The following is a 25,657-nucleotide window of genomic DNA, read 5'->3' as shown; positions in this document are numbered from 1 at the left end:
CTTTATGGCCAGAAATCCACATGAGGACTAGCCTATCCACTCCTACTATTAAACATTTATGTAGCACTACAATGTATACATAAATGCTTTCCAGGCACAAAGTTCCTCTCAGCAGACATTACAATGAACAAACACCGTGAAAAGTAAACAAATTCTGAGGTTCAGTCAGTACAAGGCACCAGGAGTTAATCTTGCTTCCCATATTAGGAATAAGTACATACCGTATTTTTCGGACTATAAGACGCACTTTTTTCCCCCAAAATTTGAGAGGAAAATGGGGGGTGCGTCTTATAGTCCGAAGGTAGCGATTCCGGATCGCCCTCCCCCCGAGTTCGGGATCGCCCTCCCCTACTCACGTCAGCGATGTTCCCTGGTGGTCTAGTGACGTCGGGGCAGGAAAGAGCCCCCTCTTTCCTGCCCAGCGCACTGCTCTCCGTCCTCCTGTATGCTGCCTGACGGTCTCGGCGAGATTCAAAATGGCCGCCAAGAGTCTTTCCTGCCCCGACGTCACTAGACCACCAGGGAACATCGCTGACGTGAGTAGGGGAGGGCGATCCCGAACTCGGACAAGACGCACCGGAGCACCTAGGTTTTAGAGGAGGGAAAAAGGAAAAAAAAATTTTCCTATTTCCCTCCTCTAAAACATAGGTACGTCTTATGGTCCGGTGCGTCTTATAGTCCGAAAAATATGGTAAGTATTGCCACACTGGGGCAGACCAAAAGGTCCATCAAGCCCAGCATCATGTTTCCAACAGTGGCCAATCCAGGGCACAAATACCAGGCAAGATCCCAAAAAAGTACAAAACATTTTATGCTGCTTATCCCATAAACAGCAGTGGATTTCCCCCAAGTCAATTTAATAATGTCTATGGACTTTTTCTTTAGGAAGCCGTCCAGACCTTTTTTTTTTTTTTTATATACCCCGCTATGCTAACCGCCTTTACCACATTCTCTGGCAAGGAATTCCAGAGTTTAATTACACCTTGAATGAAGAAAATTTTTCTCCGATTCATATTAAATTTAATACTTTGTAGCTTCATCATGTGCCCCCTAGTCCTAGTATTTTTGGAAAAAATAAACAGACATTTCACATCTACCCTTTCCACTCCACTCATTTTATAGACCTCTATCATATCTCCCCTCAGCTGTCTTTTCTCCAAGCTGAAGAGCCCTAGCCACTTCAGCCTTTCCTCATACGGATGTCGTCCCACCCTCTATCATTTTTGTTGCCCTTCTCTGTACCTTTTCTAATTCTACTATATCTTTTTTGAGATGCGGTGACCAGAATTGAACACAATATTCGAGATGTGGTCGCACCATGGACCGATACAAAGGCATTATAAGATCCTCATTTTTGTTTTCCATTCCTAATAATACCTAACATTCTATGTGCTTTCTCAGCCGCCGCAGCACACTGAGCAGAGGGTTTTAATGTATCATCAACGACGACGACGAGATCCCTTTCTTGGTCGGTGACTCCTAATATGGAACCTTGCATTACATAGCTATAGTTCAGGTTCCTCTTTCCCACATACATCACTTTGCACTTGCTTACATCTGCCATTTAGACGCCCAGTCTTATAAGGTCCTCTTGTAAGTTTTCACAATCCTCTGACGATTTAACAACTTTAAATAACTTTGTGTCGTCAGCAAATTTAATTACCTCACTAGTTACTCCCATCTCTAGATCATTTATAAATATGTTAAAAAGCAGTCCAGCACAGAACCCTACGGAACCCCACTAACTACCCTTCTCCATTGAGAATACTGACCATTTAACCCTACTCTCTGTTTTATAGCCATTAAACAGTTTTTAATCCACAATAGGACACTACCTCCTATCCCATGACTCTCCAATTTCTTCTGGAGTCTTTCATGAGGTACTTTGTCAAACGCCTTTTGAAAATCTAGATACACAGTCCTGCTTATAATCGAATGAGAAAAACGCCCAAGTTCCGACCTAAATCGGGAGATGGACGTTTATCTCACAAAAACGAATAAAGCGGTATAATCGAAAGCCGATTTTTGGACGTTTTCAACTGCAATCCGTCGCGGATGCGGACAAAGTTGATGGGGGCATGTCAGAGGTGTGGCGAAGGCGGAACTGGGGCGTGGTTATCTGCCGAACAGAGATGGGCGCATTTCACCGATAATGGGAAAAAATATGCGTTTTTAGCTAGAATTTAGGACACTTTTCCTGGACCCTGTTTTTTCACGCATAAGGCCCAAAAAAGTGCCCTAAATGACCAGATGACCACCGGAGGGAATCGGGGATGACCTCCCCTGACTCCCCCAGTGGTCACTAACCCCCTCCCAGCACAAAAAATGAAGTTTCTCAACTTTTTATTTTCACCCTCAAATGTCATACCCAGCTCCCTGACAGCAGTATGCAGGTCACTGGAGGAGTTGTTAGGGGGTGCAGTGGACTTCAGGCAGGTGGATCCAGGCCCATCCCCCCTACCTGTTACAATTGTGCTGCTTAATGCTTATTAGTCGACCAACCCCCCCCCCCCCCCAAACCCACTGTACCCACATGTAGGTGCCCCCCTTCACCCCTTAGGGCTATAGTAATGGTGTAGACTTGTGGGCAGTGGGTTTTGAGGGGGATTTGGGGGGCTCAACACACAAGGGAAGGGTGCTATGCACCTGGGAGCTCTTTTACCTTTTTGTTTGGTTTTGTAAAAGTGCCCCCTAGGGTGCCCGGTTGATGTCCTGGCATGTGAGGGGGACCAGTGCACTACGAATCCTGGCCCCTCCCACGAACAAATGCCTTGGATTTATTCGTTTTTGAGCTGGGCGCTTTCATTTTCTATTATCGCTGAAAAACAAAAACGCCCAGCTCACACATTGTTGAATAAAACATGGGCGTCTATTTTTTCCCAAAATACGGTTCGGTCCGCCCCTTCACGGACCCGTTCTCGGAGATAAACGCCCATGGAGATAGACGTTTTCGTTCAATTATGCCCCTCAGTATCAACCAGCTCGCCTTTATCCACATGTTAGCCAGAAATGGTATTCAAAATTGACGAGTTGGAGAAACAAACAATGAAATAAATCTCTATAAACCTGGAGGATGTAATGGAGCAATTTGACAAACTGAAGAGTAGCAAATCACCTGGACTGGATGGTATTTATCCCAGAGCACTGATAGAATTGAAAAATGAACTGGCGGAACTATTGTTAGTAATATGTAATTTATCTTTAAAATCGAGTGTGGTACCGGCAGATTGGAGGGTAACCCATGTAATGCCGATATTTAAAAAAAGGTTCCAGAGGAGATCCAGGAAATTATAGAGCAGTGAGCCCGACGTCGGTGCCAGGCAAAATGGTAGAGACTATTATAAAGAACAAAATTACAGAGCATATTCAAAAGCATGGATTAATGAGACAAAGCCAACATGGATCTAGTGAAGGGAAATCTTGCCTCACCAATCTATTACATTTCTTTGAAGGGGTGAACAAAACATGTGGATGGGTTTTTCAGAGAATAAAACTAAACATGACACGTGTACTTGCAAGCATGACTATATTCCCACGTGTACTGTGCGAGTTACTTTCTGTGCTCAACCTCTTAATGCATTGAACGGCTAGTAATGTGCATTGACATCCCACGGCGACTGCGAACTTCGACTTGCAGTAGCTTTTCTGGGAGTTTGTCTTTTTTTAATCTTACCTAATACAAATGAAATTAGATGAAGGGGAGGAAGCCAAAAGCCACTTTAAAACGTTTAAAAAAAAAAACCACACGCACACACCTTAGTATCAAATCTCTGTTCATTATACACCTCAAAGACAAATGTTTGTAAATCAACCTGGATTTGGTATAAATTTCCCTAACCATAAATGACAAAACTCATCTTCCCAGTCAAAAGTTACACACCCTACCACCAGCTTTGCATTGCAAATTTCAGCTTTTCCTCCTTAGTTTAAAAAAAAGTCTTTACCTTACAAAAGGCAAGCACACATGAAGGACTGCACCAATTTGCATAGTTTTCTTTTTGTTAAATGAAAGCCATTAGATATGCTAGTACTAGCTCTAGTTTTCCAACAATCAGCTTTTCTGTTTCCTAGATCTTCCTGAAGCAGATAAAGTTGCCAGCAGCATACACACTTTAAAAGCCTCATGTATATATTTTTTTTGTTTTGTATCTTTGTTTGTATTGACTAGATTATGCCAAGCAGTAAAGAGAATCCATTGTGTGTGTCAGTACAGCGCTGTACAATTTGGTATAGGCTATACAAAAAAATAACCCTCTTCAGTTAACCTAGCTGCATGTTCAGCCCTACCCATGAAGAGAAACCTTCAGCTCTACACGCTATCAGGATCATACAAAAAACAGGTAAATTTCACAGCCCCCAAGGAAAAGGAGACATGAATTAGCAAATTTGATTACCTCACTAGTTACTCCCATCTCTGGATCATTTATAAATATGTTTAAAAGCAGCGGTCACTCTTTTATGGCCAGCCAATTCATAGCCCATTACGAGCCTGCTGCAAGATTCAAGAGCAGTCAAATGAGAGCGCAGTCCCATGTGTACCAAGATATCCTACTCTTTCAGGATGTCAGGGTGCATGTTGGTGTGTACCCTGACATCCTGAAAGAGTAGGATATCTTGGTACACATGGGACTGCGCTCTCATTTGACTGCTCTTGAATCCTGCAGCAGGCTCGTAATGGGCTATGAACTGGCTGGCCATAAAAGAGTGAGTTTTGAGTTTACGTATGCACTGATGGGACGATAATCAATTTCTCTGCACTGTTACAATCAGCGTTTTAAAATTAGCACTGGAACAGAATGGAGAAATAAAGCCCCAGTGACCAAAGCTTAACATGCAAATTTATGTGTGCTATTAGCTTTGATCATCGGGACACTTCTGCGGGAGGACTGTACCTGGTCATGCACCCAATCCTCCCGCAGAAGTTGTGAAGCTGTTACAAAAAGCCCGGACCTGTCAAACAGACCACCGGTCTGGTGACCTAAATGCACCCAATCCTCCCGCAGAAGTTGTGAAGCTGTTACAAAAAGCCCGGACCTGTCAAACAGACCAACGCAAGGGGCTGGAGGTCTGGTGGACCTAAAGCCCCCCCCCCCCCCATACCCACCCCTGCACACATGGGACAGGAGGTCCAGTGGACCTCCAACTGCCCCTACCCCAACACAAGGGGGTTGGATGTCCGCTGAACCTCCATTCTCCCCCCACACAGAAGGGTTTCCCTGGTGGCACAGTGGTCACCCCCCCCCCCAAATGTTGAAGCAGGAGGAGGGAATTACACTCCCTCCTCCTGCAAGTCACATTCAAAATGGCGGCGCCCTGTCTGGTACATCCTGGGATATACATTACCATATAAGGGAAAAATTCCTTTATATGTTACTGAAGCCACAACCAGTGCATCCCAGGATGCACTGGATAGGGCGCCACCATTTTGTATGCAGTGCACACAGGAAGAGGGAGTGAGACGCCCTCCTCCTGCTTCAAGGTAGAGGGGGGTTTGGGAGGGCGGCCACTAGGCCATCAGTGAAACCTTTTTGGTGTGGTGGGGCTGGAGGGCCAGTGGCCCTCCAGCCCCTTAATTCCTGGGGAAGGGCCTGTAAGTATGCAAATGCAGGCTGGACAGGGCTCTCCATTCCTCCCAAATGCACTGCAAACCCTAACTCGGTGTAGGGTTTGCTGCGGAAGCAGTGTCAACATTTAGAGCTCTGCCTGCTGAGCACTGGGGAAGAATACTTAATGCCCTTTTTAGCATGCATCTGCATGCTACTTGTACTCAGAGCATGTAAGCTCGTTACACGCGCTCACTGGCTCTGACCACAAGGCACAAGCAAACGGACACCAATGGCCTTTAGCGCCCATGTTTGCCTTCGATCATCTGCCCCTGAGAAATAAAACTGCAGGGTCTCTTTCCTCCTTAGCATGTGCTCCCCTCCCATGCTCTTGCTCTTTTTTTGTCTTATTATATGACAAACCTGACTGTTTCAGATTATTATTAGTTCCTGTTTTAGGAGTAGCCCTTAGCAAAGCGGTGATACACTCTTCTTGTTTAATTTTATTAGGATTTATTTACCGCCTTTTTCAAGTAATTCACTCAATGTGGTGTACAGCAAGAATAAGTGAAAACATAAGCAAGACAATTACACCAGTACAAAATTCAAACAATACAAAGTAAAGCATAGTATGCTAAATCCAGGAATGCACAAACTCACCCCCTCCTGACAGACAAGATGGGACACTTAACCCAGTGACATAGGACAGCCTTCACAAAATCCTAAGAGACCTTTGACCAACTACCTACCTGCTCCTTTGACCCCTCTGCCCATCAAAGACAGTTCTGCAGCCAAGTATGGGCCTCATAGAAGGTGCCACAAAAATAACTACTCTCTTTCTAATGGGCAACTACCAGCAGCACTAAAAAGGGCAGTGGTTCACCCTTTGCTAAAGAAAAATAACCTTGAAAGTTACCAGCCAGTATCCAACATCTCATTTCTAGGAAAGCTTATAGAACAAAACAGTCTGTGTTTAACTCAGTGATTGGACTGAAGAGAGAAACTGGCTAGACCCATGTCAATCTGGATTCAGACCCGGTTATGGAACAGAAACGGTCCTCATATCCCTACTAGATGGTCTTCAGAGAAACCGAGACAGGGGATTTGCCTTGATGTTAGTACTGCTAGATTTCTCAGCAGCTTTCAACACTGTGGATCATGATACCATGCTAGCACAACTAACAGAAACATGTAACACATCAATGGAACAGTACTTGCTTGGTTTAGATCCTATCAGATAGGCAACAATCCATAATGTTTGGCAGCAACTCATCACCACCATGGGGTACTGCAAGGATCTATTCAATATCTACCTCAAGCCACTAGCTGAGCTGATTCAGTCAATTGGTCAATGGACACTATGTTCTACATGAATGATGTACAGCTACTCATACCCATTGAACCTGACTTACCAACAGCCCTGAATAAACAGATTACCTAACATCAATTCAAGAATGGGCTAAACACAACAACCTTTGCCTGAACCCAAGCAAAACCGAGCTTCTCTGGATCCCTAACACAAATGAATACATATCAGACATCAAAATCTCTTTTGGGAAGCACAAACTCCCCCCCACAAGTCAGGAACCTTAACAATTCAACACTTACTCTGATTCCCCAAATACAAGCAACCTTCAAGAGCTGCTTCAACTATCTGCACAGCTATGCTGTCTCTCTCCATACATTGAGAAGGTAAATCTTATCCCAGTTGTGCATGCCATGATAGACTAGATTACTGTAATGCACTCTACAACAGTCTGACTACAAAGAGCCTGCACCAGCTCAGATTCAGAATGCTGCAGCAAGACTCAAAAGGTTGCAAACAATGTGACACTATTTTAGCAAAAACTTCACTAGCTACCAGTACAATACAGGGCTAAATTTAAAACTCTGATCTTCAAGAACCTTAAAGGAAATGGCACAGAGTACCTGAAGAATAGGATGGTCCTCTACACACCTCCAATGACACTAAGATCCTCTCGACGACTATTACTAACCACACCCTCTCCAAAAGACATTACACAATGCGATACCCGTAAGCAATCCTTCTCTGGAGTAGCCCCCACACTCTGGAATGCACTCCCTGAAAGGATCTGCTTAACACAAGACTATCTCTGCTTCAGGAACCAGGTGAAAACTTGGCTCTGGAAGTAACTTGTTAGTTTCATTCACGCACACAAGGAGTGACATGGGCTGTACATACTGCAGCAGGACATGCTTATCCACCCCTACCCTAGCTAATATTTAACCATCTCTATGACCTCATGTGCACCTTTCTTTAAGTTTGTCACCTTATTCTCTAACTCCTCTTATTCTCTTACCTATCTATCTATATGTTAACCATCTCTCTGACCTCGTGTGCAACTTTATTTAAATTAGTCACCTTATTTTCTAACTCCTCTCACCTATCTATATGTTCCATCTTAGCTTATACCCTACACTGTCAATTAAAATGTTCTATTACATATTGTTTTGACATTGTAAGCAGTATACTATGCCATACTTTGTATTATTTGAATATTTTTACTGCTGTAATCTATTGCTCAAAAGTTTGATTTATTCTTACTGTACACCGAATTCCTTCAAAAAGGTGACAAATAAGACCTAATAAATAAATTACGTCAACACAATACTCAATAACTCATTTAAAAGACAACACATTAAGCAAAGAGGTAGCATAGATAGATAAGAATAGAAGGAGTAAGAAAATAAGATACTAATTTTTTCAAAGTGGCAAATTAGGTCAGAAAGGTGCTCGATCATCATCTTAGCTAGGGTAGGAGTGGATAAACATGTCCTGCTTTAGTATAATAATCGCCTCATAGACAATTGATTATGATATAGTAAAATACACCCACTAAGCCCTTGCCAGTCATGGTGGGGTCCGTTTTGGAATCCAATGCTGCAAGACAAGGGAGTTAAGTTTATACAATGGAAGATCTGTTGTACCAGGATTGAGAGGTGTGGCCAACACATCTCAAGTACGCACCAATGGGGGGTGGGCAAATTGAAGGAATAAGGTTGGATTGTTGTGTCAAAGCTACAGCCCTTTGTTTCCGAAACATCCGATTTCTTAGGTTTTCCTGGAAATCGCTGAAGATTGCCCAGAGAAGTTTTGGACCATATATTTGATATCTAAGACACTGGTGTTTCAAGGTATTTATAATTCAGTATTTTGTTTACATTCACTCTCTCTCCAGGCACAAATTCAAAATCTTAACTCATTGCGCTTTGTCACTCTCATCACATCCTTCATTCTCATTCTTATGAAGTTCGGGAGCTGCTGTGGGGATACCCTGAAAACACCAACTGGCTGGTGTGCCCCAAGGATTGGGTTGAAAACCTCTGAAACCAATAAGAGTTTAGTGCAATGATTCCCAAACCTGGTCCTGGAGGCACCCCAGCCAGTCAGGTTTTCAGGTATCTATAATGAAAGAGATTTGCATGCAGCAGGACCAGGTTTGGGAACCACTGGTCTAATGCATCCATCAAAAGCTAAAAAAAAATTACATCCCCTGTCATGCCATTAAAACATCTCAACAAGATGATACAGAAGAGATGATGTATTGTGAATTGTTAGTAGTCTCTCAAAGGGTGTTAAAAGTTTTATTGTTCCTACTCGATACTCTCCAAAACCTTTTTGTTTTCAGAAAAACAAAAAAGTTTTGAAACAAAAACTATCAAATTATTGTCTTTATCTGTTTTCCATCAGAATATGAGAAATATTGGCTTGGAACCAGCAGTATTTGTCCACAAGTTAAACTAAAGATCTGGGATGACAAAAGGCCATTATTCTAGACAAAGTACAATTCTTTTTATTCAAAATAAACATTATGAACCTCAGGTAAATCTAAATTGCATTACTTTCAACTATAGTAGGATTTCCCATTAACATCAGATTGCATCAAAACTATGTATTCTAACAAACATGTTCAGGATGTAACACCACCTGATAAGTTATAAATGAGAACACTAATTAATACTTGTGAAAGACAAACAGTAGTTCACAAGAGTGTGGAGCCACCTAGGAAACCCAATTCTCTTGTAATTAAGATTCAAGTGATGCAGAACACACCTAGAAAGGATACAAAAATGTTACACACACTAACAAAACAAACCCACAACTTTCTTATTTGGGTCACTGTGAGATCCCACCTCAAGTGCTTGTGCTCAGTTCTGGAGGCTGTGGACCAGGGACATATCTCCAGGGGTGCATCAAGGGCCTGGGCCCCCGATCCCCCCCCCCCCCCCCCCCCGTTTTAATGACTGGCAGGTATGTCCAAGTGGTCTCATGGGCAAGTTCTCACACATGCTGTAAAGCTCTTAAGTCGACGGACTCATTTCAGGTGCCAGACGCTGAAGCATGTCAACTTAAGCACTGTTCTGGCAGCATGTGCAAGAGACCTCTTCAGCTGGTGGGGCCTGGGCATACCCACCAGCGAAGGTATAGTTTTATGCAGTGTGGGGGGGGGGGGGGGGAAGAGATTTAATATACCTCCTTTCTGTGGTTACAATCAAAGCGGTTTACATATTATATGCAGGTACTTATTTTGTATGAGGGGCAATGAAGGATTAAGTGACTCGCCTAGAGTAGCAAGGAGCTGCAGTGGGAATTGAACTGGTTTGTTCTGGTTCTCAGGTCACTGGACTAACCATTAGACAGCTACTCAGTTCACCTTCTGGCTACACACCCGTCATGGACAAGATGAAAGCAGATCACAGAAATGCCTGGGAAGCTGAGTAGATCAAGTCCTTAATCACCACCAACATGGAAAACATTTTTGAAAACATAGGTTCCAAAATAGTTTAGAACATTTCTTTTTTGGTGGGGTGGGGGGGAGGAAGTTTGCTTCATTTCCAGGTCCCACATCTATTCATATCAGTGGGTGTTCCAGAGTCCACGAAATATTGTTTAATGCATTTAAGAATCATTTGGATTCACTCAACTGTTTTAGAACAGTAGTACCCTTTTGCTCTTTTTTCATAGTAGCATCTAGCACTTGTTCACTTAACTGAATGGGTAAGGTAGAAGAGAGAGAGAACACATTTTTGCAGATCAGATGTTTGATTTTTGTTCATTGGCTTCCAAACCCCTTCTTCCATTATTTTCAAGTCACTTTTCTTTCAACAATGACTAGAAGCAAACTAAAGAATGGTGAGTACGCTAATGGAAACACTACTAAAACAGAGAATTATGAGATTTCTCGAACTGAACAAATCGCAGGACCCGAGGCAGCATAGGAACTAACTTTTCAAAATGATTGGGGGTGCTGAAAAAAAATGTTGTTTTTTTTTTTTTTTTACAGGTGGTGCATTTCCCCCCCCCCCCCCTCCCGAGTTCCAGCCCCCCCTCTTCTCTGAGTTCCAGGCCCCCCCCCCCTCCTCTCCTCCGAGTGCCAGGCCCAACCCCAGCACGACCTCTTCTCCCACAACAGTCCTCCTCCTTGCCTTCCTGCCGCCCAGAATTTAAAACTCATCTTACCTCGGGTCCTGGCAGCAGTGAAAGGCGAGCAGGCTTAGCACTTCAGCCTTCCCTCTCAGCTCTGGTCCCGCCCTCATTTCCTGTTTCTGCAAGGGTGGGACCAGAGCTGAGAGAGAAGGGAAGGCTGAAGCGCCGAGCCTGCTCGCTTTTCACTGCTGCCTGGACCCAAGGTAAGATGAGTTTTAAATTCTGGGCGGCAGGAAGGCGAGGACAGAGGACTGTTAAGGGAGAAGAGGGCAGGCAGGTCGGGAACTTCCGGTGGGTTAAAATATTGGTGGTGCTCGAGCACCCACAGTCTACGCCTATGAAAGGCAGCATGGCTTCACTAGTGGCAGGTCATGTCAGACGAATCTGACCAACTTCTCCGACTAGGTGACCAAACATTTGGACGTGGGAGGGGCACTAGATATGGCATACTTAGGATTTCAGCAAAGCCTTTGACACAGTTCCACACAGGCAATTGATAAATTGAGTACCCTTGGTATGGGGCCCAGAGTAACTGATTGGGTTAAAAATTGGTTGAATGGAAGGAGACAGAGGGTAGTGGTAAATGAAACTTGTTCTGAAGAAAGGGATGTTGTCAGTGGAGTACCACAAGGATCGGTCCTTGGGCCGGCTCTTTTTAACATCTTTGTGAGCGATATTGCAGAAGGGCTGTCTGGTAAGGTTTTTCTTTTTGCGGATGATAACCAAACTCTGCAACAGGGTGCACACCCTGGAGGGTGTGAATGACGTGAGGAAAGACCTAGCGAAGCTGGAGGAATGGACAGATATTTGGCAACTAAGATTTAATGCTAAAAAAATGCTGGGTCATGCATTTGGGTCGCAAGAATCCGAGGGAACGGTTACCGAATTGGGGGGGGGGGGGGGGAGCGAAGTGCTTCAGTGTACAAAGGAAGAGCAGGATTAAGCAGGATTTGGGAGTGATTGTGTCTGATGACCTTAAAGCTTCCAAACAGGTAGAAAAAGCGACGGTCAAAACCAGAAGGATGCTTGGGTGCATAAAGAGAGGGATGACCAGCAGGAAAAAGGAGGCAATAGTGCCCTTGTATAAATCTCTGGTGAGGCCCCATTTAGAGTACTGTGTGCAGTTCTGGAGATGCACCTACAGAAAGATATGATGGAGTTGGTCCAGAGGGTGGCTACAAAATTAGTAAGCGGTCGAACACAAAAAATATAAGGACAGGCTTATGGACCTCAATATATATATATACGCTGGACGAGAGGAGGGAGAGAAGAGATATGAGACATTTAAATATCTCATGGGCATTAATGGACAGGAAGTGAGCCTTTTTCAACTGAAGGAAAACTCTGGAACGAGGGGGCATAGAATGAAGTTGAGGGAATAGGCTTAGGAGGAATCTATTATTTCACAAAAAGGGTAGTGGAAGCGTGGAATGGCCTCCCAGTGGAGGTTCTGGAGTCGAGGACTGTGCAAGAATTTTAAAAGGCATGGGATAACCACATGGGATCGCTTAGGAAGAGTTACACAGGATGGGCAGACTGGATGGGCCATTTGGCCTTTATCTGCCATCATGTTTCTATGTATTTTTATGCATTATTACAATTTTGTGGGCTTGTGTCTTTGTGCAGCAGAACACCAATTTGCCTCTTTTCTTTGGGGGAGGGGGGGAGGAACACACTCCTTGCATGCTTAGGGTAATGTTATAGAGGAGGGGCCTAGAAGACCATCACTGGCTACCATATTTTTTTTTAATCAAATCAATCAGGTTGAGACGGGGAGGACAAATTTCTCTCTCCTTTGTGGCCTGAGCAATGAAAAACAGCTTAAAAACAGTCTTGGCTGTTTCGCATCCTTTTGAGTGGCATCATGGTTCACTATAGATAAGGGATGGGCTGGAGTGTAAATTTAAGGGGCTTCGATGTTAGCTTCAGAACTTAGTACAAGAACAGTACTGGGCAGACTTCTACGGTCTGTGCCCTGAGAAAGGCAAGGACAAATCAAACTCGAGTATACATATAAAGTATCACATACCATGTAAAATGAGTTTATCTTGTTGGGCAGACTGGATGGACCGTACAGGTCTTTATCTGCCGTCATTTACTATGTTACCTGAGGAGGGAACTTTAAGACGACTTGTACTTAGGGGGGTGGAGGTCTGGGAGCAGCTGGCTACTGTGGAGTCAAGCTGAAGGAGCCATAAGGGATTCCAGGCTGCTAAGCAGCAGCAGCAGCAGGGAGCTGCTTCTTATAGCCAGACACTCCATTTACCTTCTCCACCCTTAACTCCTCTGTTCTTTCTTGTTTCTTCTTTTTATTTTATGTTGTAAACCACATAGATGTCTTAGGTCCACTGCGATATATCAAGCAAAATAAAATAAAAAGGTCTGTAGCAATCAAGTTCCAGCTGTAATCAAAAAAGGAGAGAGCAAAAGAAACCACCTTTAAAACCAGCTACAGTCACATTGCAAAAAGTAATTAAGATTACTCCTTGAGGGGTTTGCTAGTAGGACGAAGAGGCTGCATCTCCCAACACTTTAAGTTCAAACTGCATTGTGAGGGAATCACCACAATGTATCCCCAAGCACACAGTATGAAGGTAATTGAACAGTTTTGCTTAAAAACTTCTCTCTTGAGATATAAAGTAATTTCCCATGGTGCCTCTCCCCAGTGGTATTTACCTTTGCATATAAAATTGAATTATTAAGAGTAGCAAGTCCATAACAGACAGGTGTTTCATTTTTTTTTTTTTACATTTGAGTTTTGCATGTTTTTTTTTAATTTATAATATTTCAAACCTTATTCACAAGATATATCTTTTACAAGAAACACAGAGATATCTGAAATAACAAAAACATATTCTAAAGTAAATATTCCTCTTTTCTTAGATCACTAATTTAGAGGGGGAGGTCAGTAAAGTTGAGGAGAACATATATCATATTAGTTCATAATAGGCAATAAGGCCTGGACCCAAACCACGGGCTATTTTACAATTACTTTACTCAACACTAATCCCGAAAGTAATTTGGTAATTTTCTTTAAAGCAATAAAGCTTTTCAGCTGATCCGGTTCATAGAAAACATATTTGTTACCCACATATCCTATCATACATTTGCACGGGTATGCCAGTAAAAAAACTGGCCCCCAGTGCTTTAGTATCTTCTCTTAATGCAAGAAACTTTCTCCATTTTTCCTGAGTTACTCTTGTAACATCCGGGTAAATCCAGATTCGTGCGCCCAAGAATTCTTTTAAAGTATTTTTAAAATATAACTTCATTATTGAGCAAGTCTTGCTCAAAGACTAAAGAAACCAACAACACAGAGCGAGTGTGGATTTCGGTTAAGGATTGCTCTAGGAATGCAGTCAAATTTTGTAATCCGGAAGCTTGTTGCATTTGATTCTCTGGTTTTCTCTTTTCCTCCTCTCTCCTTTTTTGCGGTATTGGAAGATAGTAGATTTTGTTTATTGGGGGAATATGGTCAGAGGAGTAATTGAGAATATCAGACAAATTTCTACCATTTTAGGAAAATTCAATATTCGCAAATTGAGCTGCCTGTTAAAGTTTTCAAACTGATCGATTTTGTTATGGATAATAACTTTATCCTTAATCAGGCACTCAGTTGTAGTTTTTAATGAACTTAGTTCTTGTTGGAAAAGTATTTTCTGGCTATCAGTATCTTGCTTGATTTTTTCTACAGAGTCAGACAAAAGATCAACTTTAATCACCAAAGAGGCAGTGTCCGAAACAGCTTTTGTAATTGTCTTATTCAAATGCTTCCTAGGGTTACCTCTGTGGGAGCTAATAGCTCCTGCTGTAAATCATCTGCAGGCTTCTGGGGGGGGGGGGGGGGGGGGGGGAAGTCTCCGTCCGTCCAGGACTCCTCAGCACCCCCTTCGGAGGCTTCTGAAAACTCTGCCTCACCTCTTGTGCTTGCAGGACACAGAGGATGGTTAAGATCTGGTGAGGAAAGAGTTGTTACTAGCCCCAGGGGAGTGTCGCTCCTCCAGACGCTCCCACAGCAGGGCTCCTCGCCTCCTTCTCCCGTGGCGTGCTTGTAGCAAAACTATCAAAGGTCGACTGGACTAACTGGGTGGTTCCTGCCACGGATGGTAAGCTTTTTACCATCCCTTTCCTTTTTGTATGAGGCATCTTTCAGAGAAAACTATTATGTTTAAGATAGAAAAGGAAAAAAAATCCAGAGAGCCTCGATGCATGCTAACAGGCAACATCCGCCATCTTGAAACGCCCCTCGAGTTTTGCATGTTTTATTGTTTTGTAAACCCCTGATGAAGGCATGAATGTTGAAACCTGGGCAAGTCGGGGCATTATCCAATAAACAATTCGTGGAAGAACTTGAAAGTTTCCCTTCTCTGGACTTTCTCTGCTCTCTTTTGGTTACCTGGACTGTCTCTTCTATCTTTTGGTCACTTGTGGTGTTTTTGCAGAGGATTTTGCTTCTGTTTGTGTTGCATAAATTTCAGAACCATAAAAGACTTATGTAGGAAGTGTTTAAGAACCTGAAGTCAGGTTAACCACCCAGGACTCACAGTGAAAAAGGACTAATTCAAGAAGAAGTGGTCCAGACAGGTATTGGAGGTTGTCTCCTTGACCATAGAAAACAAAGAGGATTTTTTTTCTTAGTTTTGTTGTCATATTTTCCTTGTAAGAAGCCTTACCATAAGATCATGCAAGTCCAGACCCACCACAAATGCCAAAACAGCAAGCATACCCAGAACCAGTCAATGTTACAGAAGCAAAACTCAAATCCAAGTAATGCAATACCATGACAGAACCAACCCATAAGACCCCCTTAATCCTGAAACCTTCCCATCATTCCCCACACATCCCTTTTTATATACCTCTGTCTCCCACAAGTTACATTTCTCCACAGCTTCATCAACCATTCTTCCTGCATGGGAGAGCACTCTCTCTTCCAAAACCTGGCTGCTACAACAGGCACTGGACGGGACAATCAGTTTAGAATTAATTCTAGAAGTTCTGTTCCTAGCTACTCTGCTGCAATAATCACTGAATCAGGAAAAAAAACTCTGAATAGCCATAACAGTATTTAATATCCAGCACCAATACCCTGAAGAGAAGGACAAGGCCACCACAAGAACTATCAGGCATATTGTATCTCCAGCGCAACGTGGAGCTCATGTCCCATGTATTCATTTTTTGGGGTGTGAAGTATATGTACATAAGTATTGTTTCCACACAAATACAAATCCTGAAGGTTATAGAGCAGATAAACATGAAACCCAATCTCTTGTCCCACAAGCCCTAGTCTTGTTTTCCAACACATTTTTTTTCACAACGTATTATACCTTCTATACCTAAGCGGTTCACACACATTTGTATAGGTACTTTGTCCCAAGTGGGCTCAAGATCTAAATAATATATGTACCTGGGGCAATGTTAAGTGACTTGCCCAGTATCACATTCAGTTCTCCAAGATCTCAACCCACTGCATTTACCATGAGGCTGCAGTGGGAATTGAATCTAGCTACCTAGCTTCTCAACCCACCACACTAACCAGAATTCATTGTGAATTCATTGTACCTACGATATCCTCTAATCAAGTGATTCCCAAACTTTCTTGGGCCACGGTTCTCCTAGGCTACACATTTCCTCTCCCCCCCACTGCCACCAATGGTATTAGTCCTACCTTTTCTGGTGGGGATGCCCAAGCCCTGCCAGCTGAAGAGCTCCATTGCCCGAGCTCCAGAGCAAAATCGGCGACATGCTTCAGCCACTGATGCTGGCACTCCCACACATACAAGTACACAGGTACATAAGTAATGCCACACTAGGAAAAGACCAAGGGTCCATCGAGCCCAGCATCCTGTCCATGACAGCAGCCAATCCAGGCCAAGGGCACCTGGCGAGCTTCCCAAATGTACAAACATTCTATACATCTTATTCCTGGAATTGTGGATTTTCCCAAGTCCATTTAGTAGTGGTTTATGGACTTGTCCTTTAGGAAACTGTCTAACCCCTTTTTAAACTCTGCTAAGCTAACCGCCTTCACCACGTTCTCCGGCAACGAATTCCAGAGTTTAATTATGCATTGGGTGAAGAAAAATTTTCTCCGATTTGTTTTAAATTTACTACACTGTAGTTTCATTACATGCCCCCTAGTCCTAGTATTTTTGGAAAGCGTGAACAGACGCTTCACATCCACCTGTTCCACTCCACTCATTATTTTATATAGCTCTATCATGTCTCCCCTCAGCCGAAAAAAGCCCTAGCCTCCTTAGTCTTTCTTCATAGGGAAGTCGTCCCATCCCCGCTATCATTTTTTGCACCCTTCACTGCACCTTTTCCAGTTCTACCATATATCTTTCTTGAGATGCGGCGACCAGAATTGAACACAATACTCAAGGTGTGGTCGCACCATGGAGTGATACAAAGGCATTATAACATCCTCACACTTGTTTTCCATACCTTTCCTAATAAATACCCAACATTCTATTCGCTTTCCTAGCCTCAGCAGCACACATGCCCTCTTTTGCACCCCCTCCCACCCAGCCTCTGCCCACCTTCTCTTCCCTCTAGGCTAAGCCCCCTGTTTCCCCTGCAATCTATGTCTGTCTCCTCTATCCCCCCCCCCCCCCTCCACTCATACACACTCCTGCCGCTTCTCTAAATCAGAAGCGGCGGCAAAGCAGGCTACAGCCACCAAGAAGCAAGACTTAATTCGCAAAGCTACCGGCGGTGCCCCGGAACAGGAAGTGATATGTCCAAGGGGAAGGACCATCAGCTGCGCATACAAGAGTCCGGCTCCGTGGTGGCTGTAGCTTGTTTTGCCACTGCTGCTCGTGTACAGAAGCAGCAGCAGCTTGGGTGGCGGCGGGAGGGAGGTGGGGGAAAATATGCTGCAACTGAGTTTGGGAACTGCTGCTCTAATCAAAAAGCATCTACTAGCGTCCATCAGGAGGGGGTGGAATTAGTCGTCTGACCCCAAACAAGAAAACAGAAGCTTCTCACCTTCTGCCTTCCTCATATGCATTAGTTCTTGTTTCAAGACCAGAACAACATGCTTATAGACATGTCTGTACATGCCACTCAAAAATCTAATAAGCTTGCTTAGGTGAAAACTATTTCAGATCATTCTTGTGACAACTCTCCTCTCTATAGCATTTGAGTTCTCTTACAATCATTAAAATAAAAATTTAGAGGCTATTAAAGCATCTAAGCAGAAGCCAAATTGCAAGCGCTGACATCAAATATGGACTTAATCTAAATTTAGCAGTGATCTTGTAGTAGCAAAAATATGAAGTTCAAACCAATGAGCCTCCTTCAAAAAGGAGGAAAGCAAAGAAGACCCCATATAACAATCAGCTACCTGCCATATCTCCCTAACAAAGGAAAACAGAGATAAGAGCAGATTTTCCTGATTTTTGATGGAACACAGATTTTGGGTTACTAACATTTTTTTTTAACCGTTTGGTCGTGTACACTTACTCAATAATATCACCAAGTATAGATATTATAAAGTACCATTTCCAGCATCAAGTCCTGAGGCACCCTACTAGCCATCTCACCTTCAAAGTGATTTCTACCATTCATCAGTTTCTTAACCAGTTCTTCACCTCGATAAGAACCTTCAGCTCTATTTCCTTTATCGCTAGCCTATTTGGAAAATCACGTTTTGAAAGCGCCAAACCCCTCCGAGAAAAACTACACTGGCTCCCAATCAAAGAGCGTATTGCATTCAAAATCTGCTCCCTGGTCCATAAAATTATCTATGGCGAAGCCCCAGGATATATGAAAGACCTCACAGACCTACCAACCAGATCAGCTCGAACATATCTTAATCTCCACTACCCAAACAACAAAGGACTCAAATACAAAATAGCATACGCATCCAGCTTCTCCTATTTAAGCACACAACTATGGAACGCACTGCCAAAAACAGTAAAAACGTACGACCACCTAAAGTTCCAGAAAAACCTAAGAAGAACCGAACCTGTTCCAAAAGGCATACCCCACCAACCCAACATAAGAACCAGAGAACCTGTAACACAACACCAAGAACGTAATGGACTCACCCCAACTCTCCCTCTTCCCACCTAATGTTTCCCCAATGTATCTAACATATATGATCCATATTCTACCACAATCACACCTTGTACTTGTGCACACTTTGTATTTGTTCAAACCGGAACCGGCGAACGCTGCTACGGTACTATGTAAGCCACAATGAGCCTGCAAAAAGGTGGGAAAATATGGAATACAAATGTAACAAATAAATTGTTTACATGGAACTGTATGTAATGCCTTATAGAAGTTTCAAATAAGCAACAATCGCAGAACCTTCTACTATGCTTTACTCCAACAGTTCACCTATATCTGCATAAATCTAAAGAATGTTTATGCAAATATGATGCAGAAAACCTTGGGGCTTTTACCCCTCTTATTCTATTTTCTCCGTCACATGTCCTTCATTTTCCTTATACCACCACCATCCACCAAAACAGCAACTCCCAAAAAATTATTTTTTTTTTCTCCTGTCATGCCTTCTACTCAGTTTCTCTCATTTGAGATATTCATATCCTTCCCACCCCACACATCTGATCTAACCCCTCATTTCCTTCCTAGACAAACGTCTGAATCCATCACCATACCTCCGATACCAGTTTCTCCCTCCCCAGCAGAACTTTAAAGTCCAGCGGGGCTGGTGGTTGGGAGGCGGGGCTAGTGCTGGGCAGACTTCTACAGTCTGTGCCCTGAAAATGACAGATACAAATCAAGGTAAGGTATACACAAAAAGTTGCACATACGAGTTTATCTTGTTGGGCAGACTGGATGGACCGTGCAGGTCTTTTTCTGCCGTCATCTACTATGTTACTATGATTCCTCCCTGCTGCATATATCAGAATTCTGACCACGGTGTGACTGAATAAAGGCCAGTCTACCTATCCCACACAGAAACCTTGGGGGGGGGGGGGGGGGGAGGATCACAGCGCTACCCAAGAATACAAGATGGTTGAACTAGGTCCCATGCTCAATGCCTTCTGTTCATAATATGATCACAGTCCTAACTTTCTCAGGAACAATGCAGGGATTGGGGAGGTGGAAGGGGAGAGGCCAGACATTAGGAGAGGAGAAAACTGAATGAGAGGTCTTGGTAGATGGCTGAGATGGGCAGATTAAATTCCTTGGGTGGCAAAGTTTGTTCTACATTAGGTACAGGCCTACTAGGCCTGGGCATTAATCCAAACCTACACTGCTCCCTCCATCCCTCTGCTAGTTCTTTTTCCCTGTCATCTAACTGCCATGAGTGGGAAAGCGCGGGGTACAAATGTAACAAAAAAAAAACTGATCTGTTCTTCTCCATGCACATTTGTCTCCTCCTATGATGCCTGCCAAACCCCTTCCCCTTTCTTCCTCTATACAGAGCCTCCTTCTCTTCTCACCACCCCTCCCCCCCTGCTTATGACAACACCATGCTGTTCTATTTAGCAGCTCTAAGTTGCAGTTTACTGCAAGAACATGGAAATGTCAGGACCTGTACAATTCATAGCAGCTTCATGGAACAATGGAAGCAGGCAACCAAAGGGAAAGCAGAAAGCTGGAGCCACAGGCATCCAGAAGGACAGCAACTACTGTGATAGCAAGCAAAGGGTCAGCAGCTAAGGGAGCCAGTTTCCCCAATAAACTGGATACCCTGCCCATATAATTTCAAATATTCGTGCACAATATCATCTCTGGAAAATTCTTGTGTTGCTACATTTACAAAAGGGGGATGGGATTTGATATTCTGCCTGTGGTTACAATCAAGTTTACATATTATATACAGACACTTATTTTGTACCTGGGGCAATTGAGGGTTAAGTGACTTGCCCAGAGTCACAAGGAGCTGCTGCAGGAATTGAACCCAGTTCTCCTGGTTCTCAACCTACTGCACTAACAATTAGGCTACTTCTCTACTCCAGTTTGCATAGGCAAGCCTTATCAGCTGTATTAATATAATACTAAACTGGTTAAACATTTTTCTTTTCCTTTAATATACTATGCGTTTGTTCATCTGTCTGCCCCCCCCCCCCCCCAAAGTGTTCCAACTCCATGCTGACCTCGGCAACTCGTGTCCTTAGAGCAAGCTTTTTGCAGTATGCCCACTGTTCATTAGTCACAATGGCAACTGCTACTCACTGCACAGTCATGCAGTCTCGAGATTTATTTGTTCCTTTTTACTGCCCACTGAGAACCAAATCCTTTGACACCCATCTGTGAGAAGAAATAAGTCAAGCACTTTTTGTTGCCACACTATCCGGTTTTTTAGGGCAAGCCCTCGTACAAAACATTAAACTTGTTCAACAGGTTAGCCCCATCCTGAAACCCTACCGAACCCAAACCTTAAAAAAGGCTGCCACCGATCACCTAGTTTTTAATTATCTTGTGATGAACCTGTGGGACTCCGTGCATAAGGCGCATCCAATTAGCTCCTACCGGTGAGCTCAGACAGGCGCTCTAATACATTTTCCATTCAGGAACACCGGGGACCCAGACTGACCGTTGAGGTCTGCTGCTCCACCGCACTCCAAATAAAAATAAACAAAACAGGGGAAGTACTTGGTTTTCCTTCCGCTTCAGTGTTCAGAGCATACAAGATATTATTATTATTTTGAATAACCATTTTAATAATAAAAGTCTCGACACAAACCTTGTAGACTTGACCATACGTGCCATTGCCAACCACTTCCACCAGTTCGAAGATGCCAGCGGGGTCCTGTGGGGAAAGGCGAAAGAGCACACAGGTGAGTGCCGGCGCGAGCCTCGGGGAGTGGAGCGTGGGGAGCGCTGTGGATGAGGGGGGTGGGGAAGGGAGGAAGGGGGCGCGTGCAGACAAAGAAGTGAAGGCGGCAGCAGCGGCGCTCGCGCTCCGTTCCCGGGCCCCGCGGTGGCAACAGCAGCCCAACGCCCAGCCCGAGCCCCACACAGCAAACAAAGCAAAGCCAGCCCTTACTCACCCGCAGAGACGAGAGGTCTATGTCCACCAGACTTTTAGCAGGGGAGTCGTTCGCCATCTTTCCCTTTTATATAATAAATAATATTTTTTTTAATCCCGAAAAAGAAGCCCCCCCTCCGCCGGCGGGCGCTGCTCTTCCTTCACGCTCTTCCCACGAGGCTGAAACTCTTCATTGGTGGGTAAGGGGAGACGGTGGGCGCTGGCTCCTTCAGCCACCGCTTCCCAAAAAGAGATTTTGTTCTCCCTCGATGCCTTTTCGGCTTCCCCTCTGGCTCTTCCTGGTAGATTTAGAGCATGTCGAGGTGGCGAAGGCAGCGCCCGGGCTCTTCCAGAGCGTCTCTCCTCCTAGGCTCGCTTTCCTCCACTCCCGGCACCAAAGACATGCAAGAACCAGAGCGAAACACACAAAAACAATAATAAGAATAATGAAAATACTGCTGCTGCTGAGGTCTCAGCTTCGGGAGCCAGCAGCAGCGCACGCTCCTTGCACATCCAGGCTCACCGTCTGTCCTTTTTTTTTTTTTTCTCCCCCTTGCTGCTGCTCTCTGGCTTTATTCCTGCTCTTGCATGGAGGATGTATACTGGCAATAGCAATAATAAAGAAAAAAAAACTCCAGTTGCTGGGGAGAGTTGAAGTAGTGAGTGATAGAGACAAAGACAGCTGAGGACTGGAGGAGAAGAAAATATTAAAAGGAAAGAGAGGAGGAAAAAAGAACAGCTCCCCCTTTCCTTCCCCAGCAGACAAAAAAAATCAGCGGAAACAGATTCAAGTCAGAGCACTTCTGGGTAAATTTAACAAACCCTCCTCCTCCTCTGCTCGCTCTACACAATCTGTGTGAGTCTGGGGCTCTCTCTGATTTAAGCAGCAGATGGATCGATATTCATCAGGGGTGTGGCAGAGAACAATAGATAACTCAACTCCTGACTCCTTACCCAGGCACCAGCTCACACAGCACCCTCCTCCCCCCAAACCAGCTCCGAAATACATATTTGCAACAGTGCCTATCTGTGTGTCTTTTAAAACGCATTTTCTTTGTTTTCGGAGATTTGTATGTTTTGCAGGCTGGCTCTTTGTTCGTTTTTTATTTTTTGTTACAACTTTTTCATGTGCACATATAAACACAAGTGTTAACGTGCATGGGGAAACACATTATATTTTGATAAGCTGTGCTTTTTCTGTCCATTGCTTTGTGTGTCTGCAACAGAACAGTCATAGCCTTGAATATAAACATTGTATTGTCCTGCTGCAATTGTTGGAACTTTGCTGCCTGTGTTTTTAATCAAGCGAGTTGGCAATTCCCACAAAGGTTAATAAAATACAATGGATGTATTCTAGACATTAAGTGTTCCCTGTAAGAAATGAACTGGTGTGAAATCAACATCATATGATAAATGCTGGTGGTAAATTAGTTCAATTAAATCTTTAAGGTTTATATGTGCAAAGATATGTCAGTGGTAATTTAGGAAGCAACTAATCTAAGCTTCACAATGTAAATAAGTCCTATACTAATGTGGAGTCGGCGGGATAACATTGCACCATGCCACCTTGCCCTGCCCCCCCCCCCCCCCCCGCACATATGTGGCTCCCAGATAATGTGGGAGCCACGAAGATCCTGCAGGACCTTACCACTTTGCGTCAGCAGCAAGGGGGGTGCTGGGAAAGGGCTGCAGCTCTTATAAGCAACCCCCACGAGGTGCAGAACAACCTTTTCTAGCATGCGCTCAGCGTCCTGACCCACCCACCCACCCCAGAACAACACAACCTGAGAACAGCAGCTGTCGCAGTGGTGGGAGTACCTGAGCCACAAGGGAACAGAGTGGACTTGAGACTGAGATTGATTGCAGGGCTGGTGTACCTCTGGAGCAATGAACGGCTCATGCTTGAATCTGCTCGAGTGCAGGGCGGGGTGCCACTTTGCTTCATGGTGGGTGTCACCACCCCCCCCCCCCCCCCATAACACCCAATGTGGAAAATAATGATGGTTCTGCTGGATCACATGGTGGGTCTACATGGTGATTAATAAAATGTGCCACTTGGCTTGAGTACTAGGTTGATTTCTTTGCATGTTTGCAGCGGCCTAATGCTTTACCAATGAGAAATTGTGTGGCTAGTCATAGACCTGCCAAGTCTCCTGCATTCAGCAGGTCATCTCCCGCTCTTCCACTGAGACACACTGCCAGGTCAGGGGATCTCTTTCACATTTTTCCCACACTGCCACTACCGCACTGCCACGTCTCCCGATGAGCAGCAGTGGTGGCAAATCAACAAAAAAGCAAGCATAGGGCCATAGCCTTTCAGACATGTGCTGTCGGCTCTGCCGGTCCTCTACCCAGAACAGGAAATTTAAGGCTGCAGCCCCGCACTTGCTATTTGTTTTGCGATGTCCGCTGTTGCTCATTGGGAGAAGCAGCAGTGTCCAGGAAACAGAAGATACCGGGTGGAAGGGGAAGGGGGAGTATGGAGAAAGAGGCAGGAGATGCTGAATGGAGAAAGCAGAGGGGAGGAAATTAGAAGACTGGCAACGCTGGATGGAAGAGGGGTATATAGAGAGAGAGATGATGAGTGGAAAGATGGGGAGAAAAAGATGGGACATGGAAAAAGGGATGGAGAGAGAGAAGATGCTGGGTAGAAAGGTGGGAAGAAAGGAGGCGACCCTGGCTGGACAGATGGAGAGATGCTAGATGAAAGGAGGGAGAGAAAAAGGAAAGACACTAAGTATGGTGAGAGAAAGAGGGAATATGCTGGATGGCAGGGTAGAGAGAGAGAAAGAGGGGAGAGATAGAAGGGTAGAGAGAGAAAGAGGAGATGCAAGATGGAAGGATGGGGATAGAAAGAGAGAAGACACTGGATGGAAGGGTAGGGAAAGAAAGGGACAGTGTTGGATGGAAGAATGCAGAGAGAACGAAGGGACACACTGAAAGGATGGGCAGAGAGGATACACTGAATGGAAAAGAGTAGAGACAGACACCGGAAGGAAGGAAGGGGAGAAAGGGAGACAATGGATGGAAGGATAGGGAGAGGGTAGATGTTGGGTGGAAGGATGGTGAGAGAAAGATGGAAGGTGCTGGATGGAAGGGTAGGAAGAGAAAGAGGGAAGACACTGGATGGAAAGATAGTGAAAGGAAGAGAGGAGATGCTGGATGGAAGGATGCAGAAAGAGGGGGAGATACTGGAAGGATGATGAGAGAAAGAGGGGATATGGGGAGAGGATAGAGTTAGTGAAAGACTGGAGAATAAGAAGAAGGGGCATAGGGGAGAACGGGGATGAAGGAAAGATGAAAAACCATAGGTAGATGAAGTATGAAGAGGGAAATTAGACTGGATAGTAAGAATTCATTAAATCTGGACAAAGGCAGAAAAATAAATTGAAGAAAACAAAGAAAAAGGAGAGAGAAAAATGACAAATGGACAGGAAACTTTGGCAAGAGTTAAGAGAAGATGAAGGAAAACAGAATCAACAGACTGGGAACAACTTCATTAGAAAAAATAAATGGTCAGACAACAAAGGTAGAGAAAATAATTTTATTTTTAATTTAGGATAATGTGGTCACTGTGTTAATAAACATTAATAAATACAAATAACAGAATAGAAAATACGGTGATACCTTTATAGTGGACTAATTTTAATATATTTTTCACTAGCCTTCAGAGCCCAACACTTCCTTCCTCAGGTCAGCAGAGGATACCATAAC

The 25,657-nt window shown here is 44.1% G+C and overlaps 1 protein-coding gene across 6 annotated transcripts in view; it reads right to left on the bottom strand.

The window, feature by feature from the left end:
• Positions 1 to 22,804, bottom strand: part of MAP4K4 (mitogen-activated protein kinase kinase kinase kinase 4) — a 400,740-nt gene extending 377,936 nt beyond the window's left edge. For all 6 annotated transcript variants that reach the window (XM_030201435.1, XM_030201438.1, XM_030201437.1 and 3 more), the window contains exons 1-2: positions 21,966 to 22,804; positions 21,659 to 21,724 (exon numbers count right to left, since the gene is read on the bottom strand). In XM_030201435.1, coding sequence (XP_030057295.1) covers positions 21,659 to 21,724; positions 21,966 to 22,022 — 123 coding nt within the window. In that variant the 5' untranslated portion in view covers positions 22,023 to 22,804. The remainder of the gene's footprint in view (positions 1 to 21,658; positions 21,725 to 21,965) is intronic.
• Between the last annotated feature and the right edge of the window lie 2,853 nt (positions 22,805 to 25,657).

The sequence above is a fragment of the Microcaecilia unicolor genome, chromosome 4, assembly GCF_901765095.1.
Source record: "Microcaecilia unicolor chromosome 4, aMicUni1.1, whole genome shotgun sequence".
Lineage (NCBI taxonomy): Eukaryota > Metazoa > Chordata > Amphibia > Gymnophiona > Siphonopidae > Microcaecilia > Microcaecilia unicolor.
Note: the sequence above shows the minus strand (reverse complement) of the source record. Positions and strands in the feature narration are given on the sequence as shown.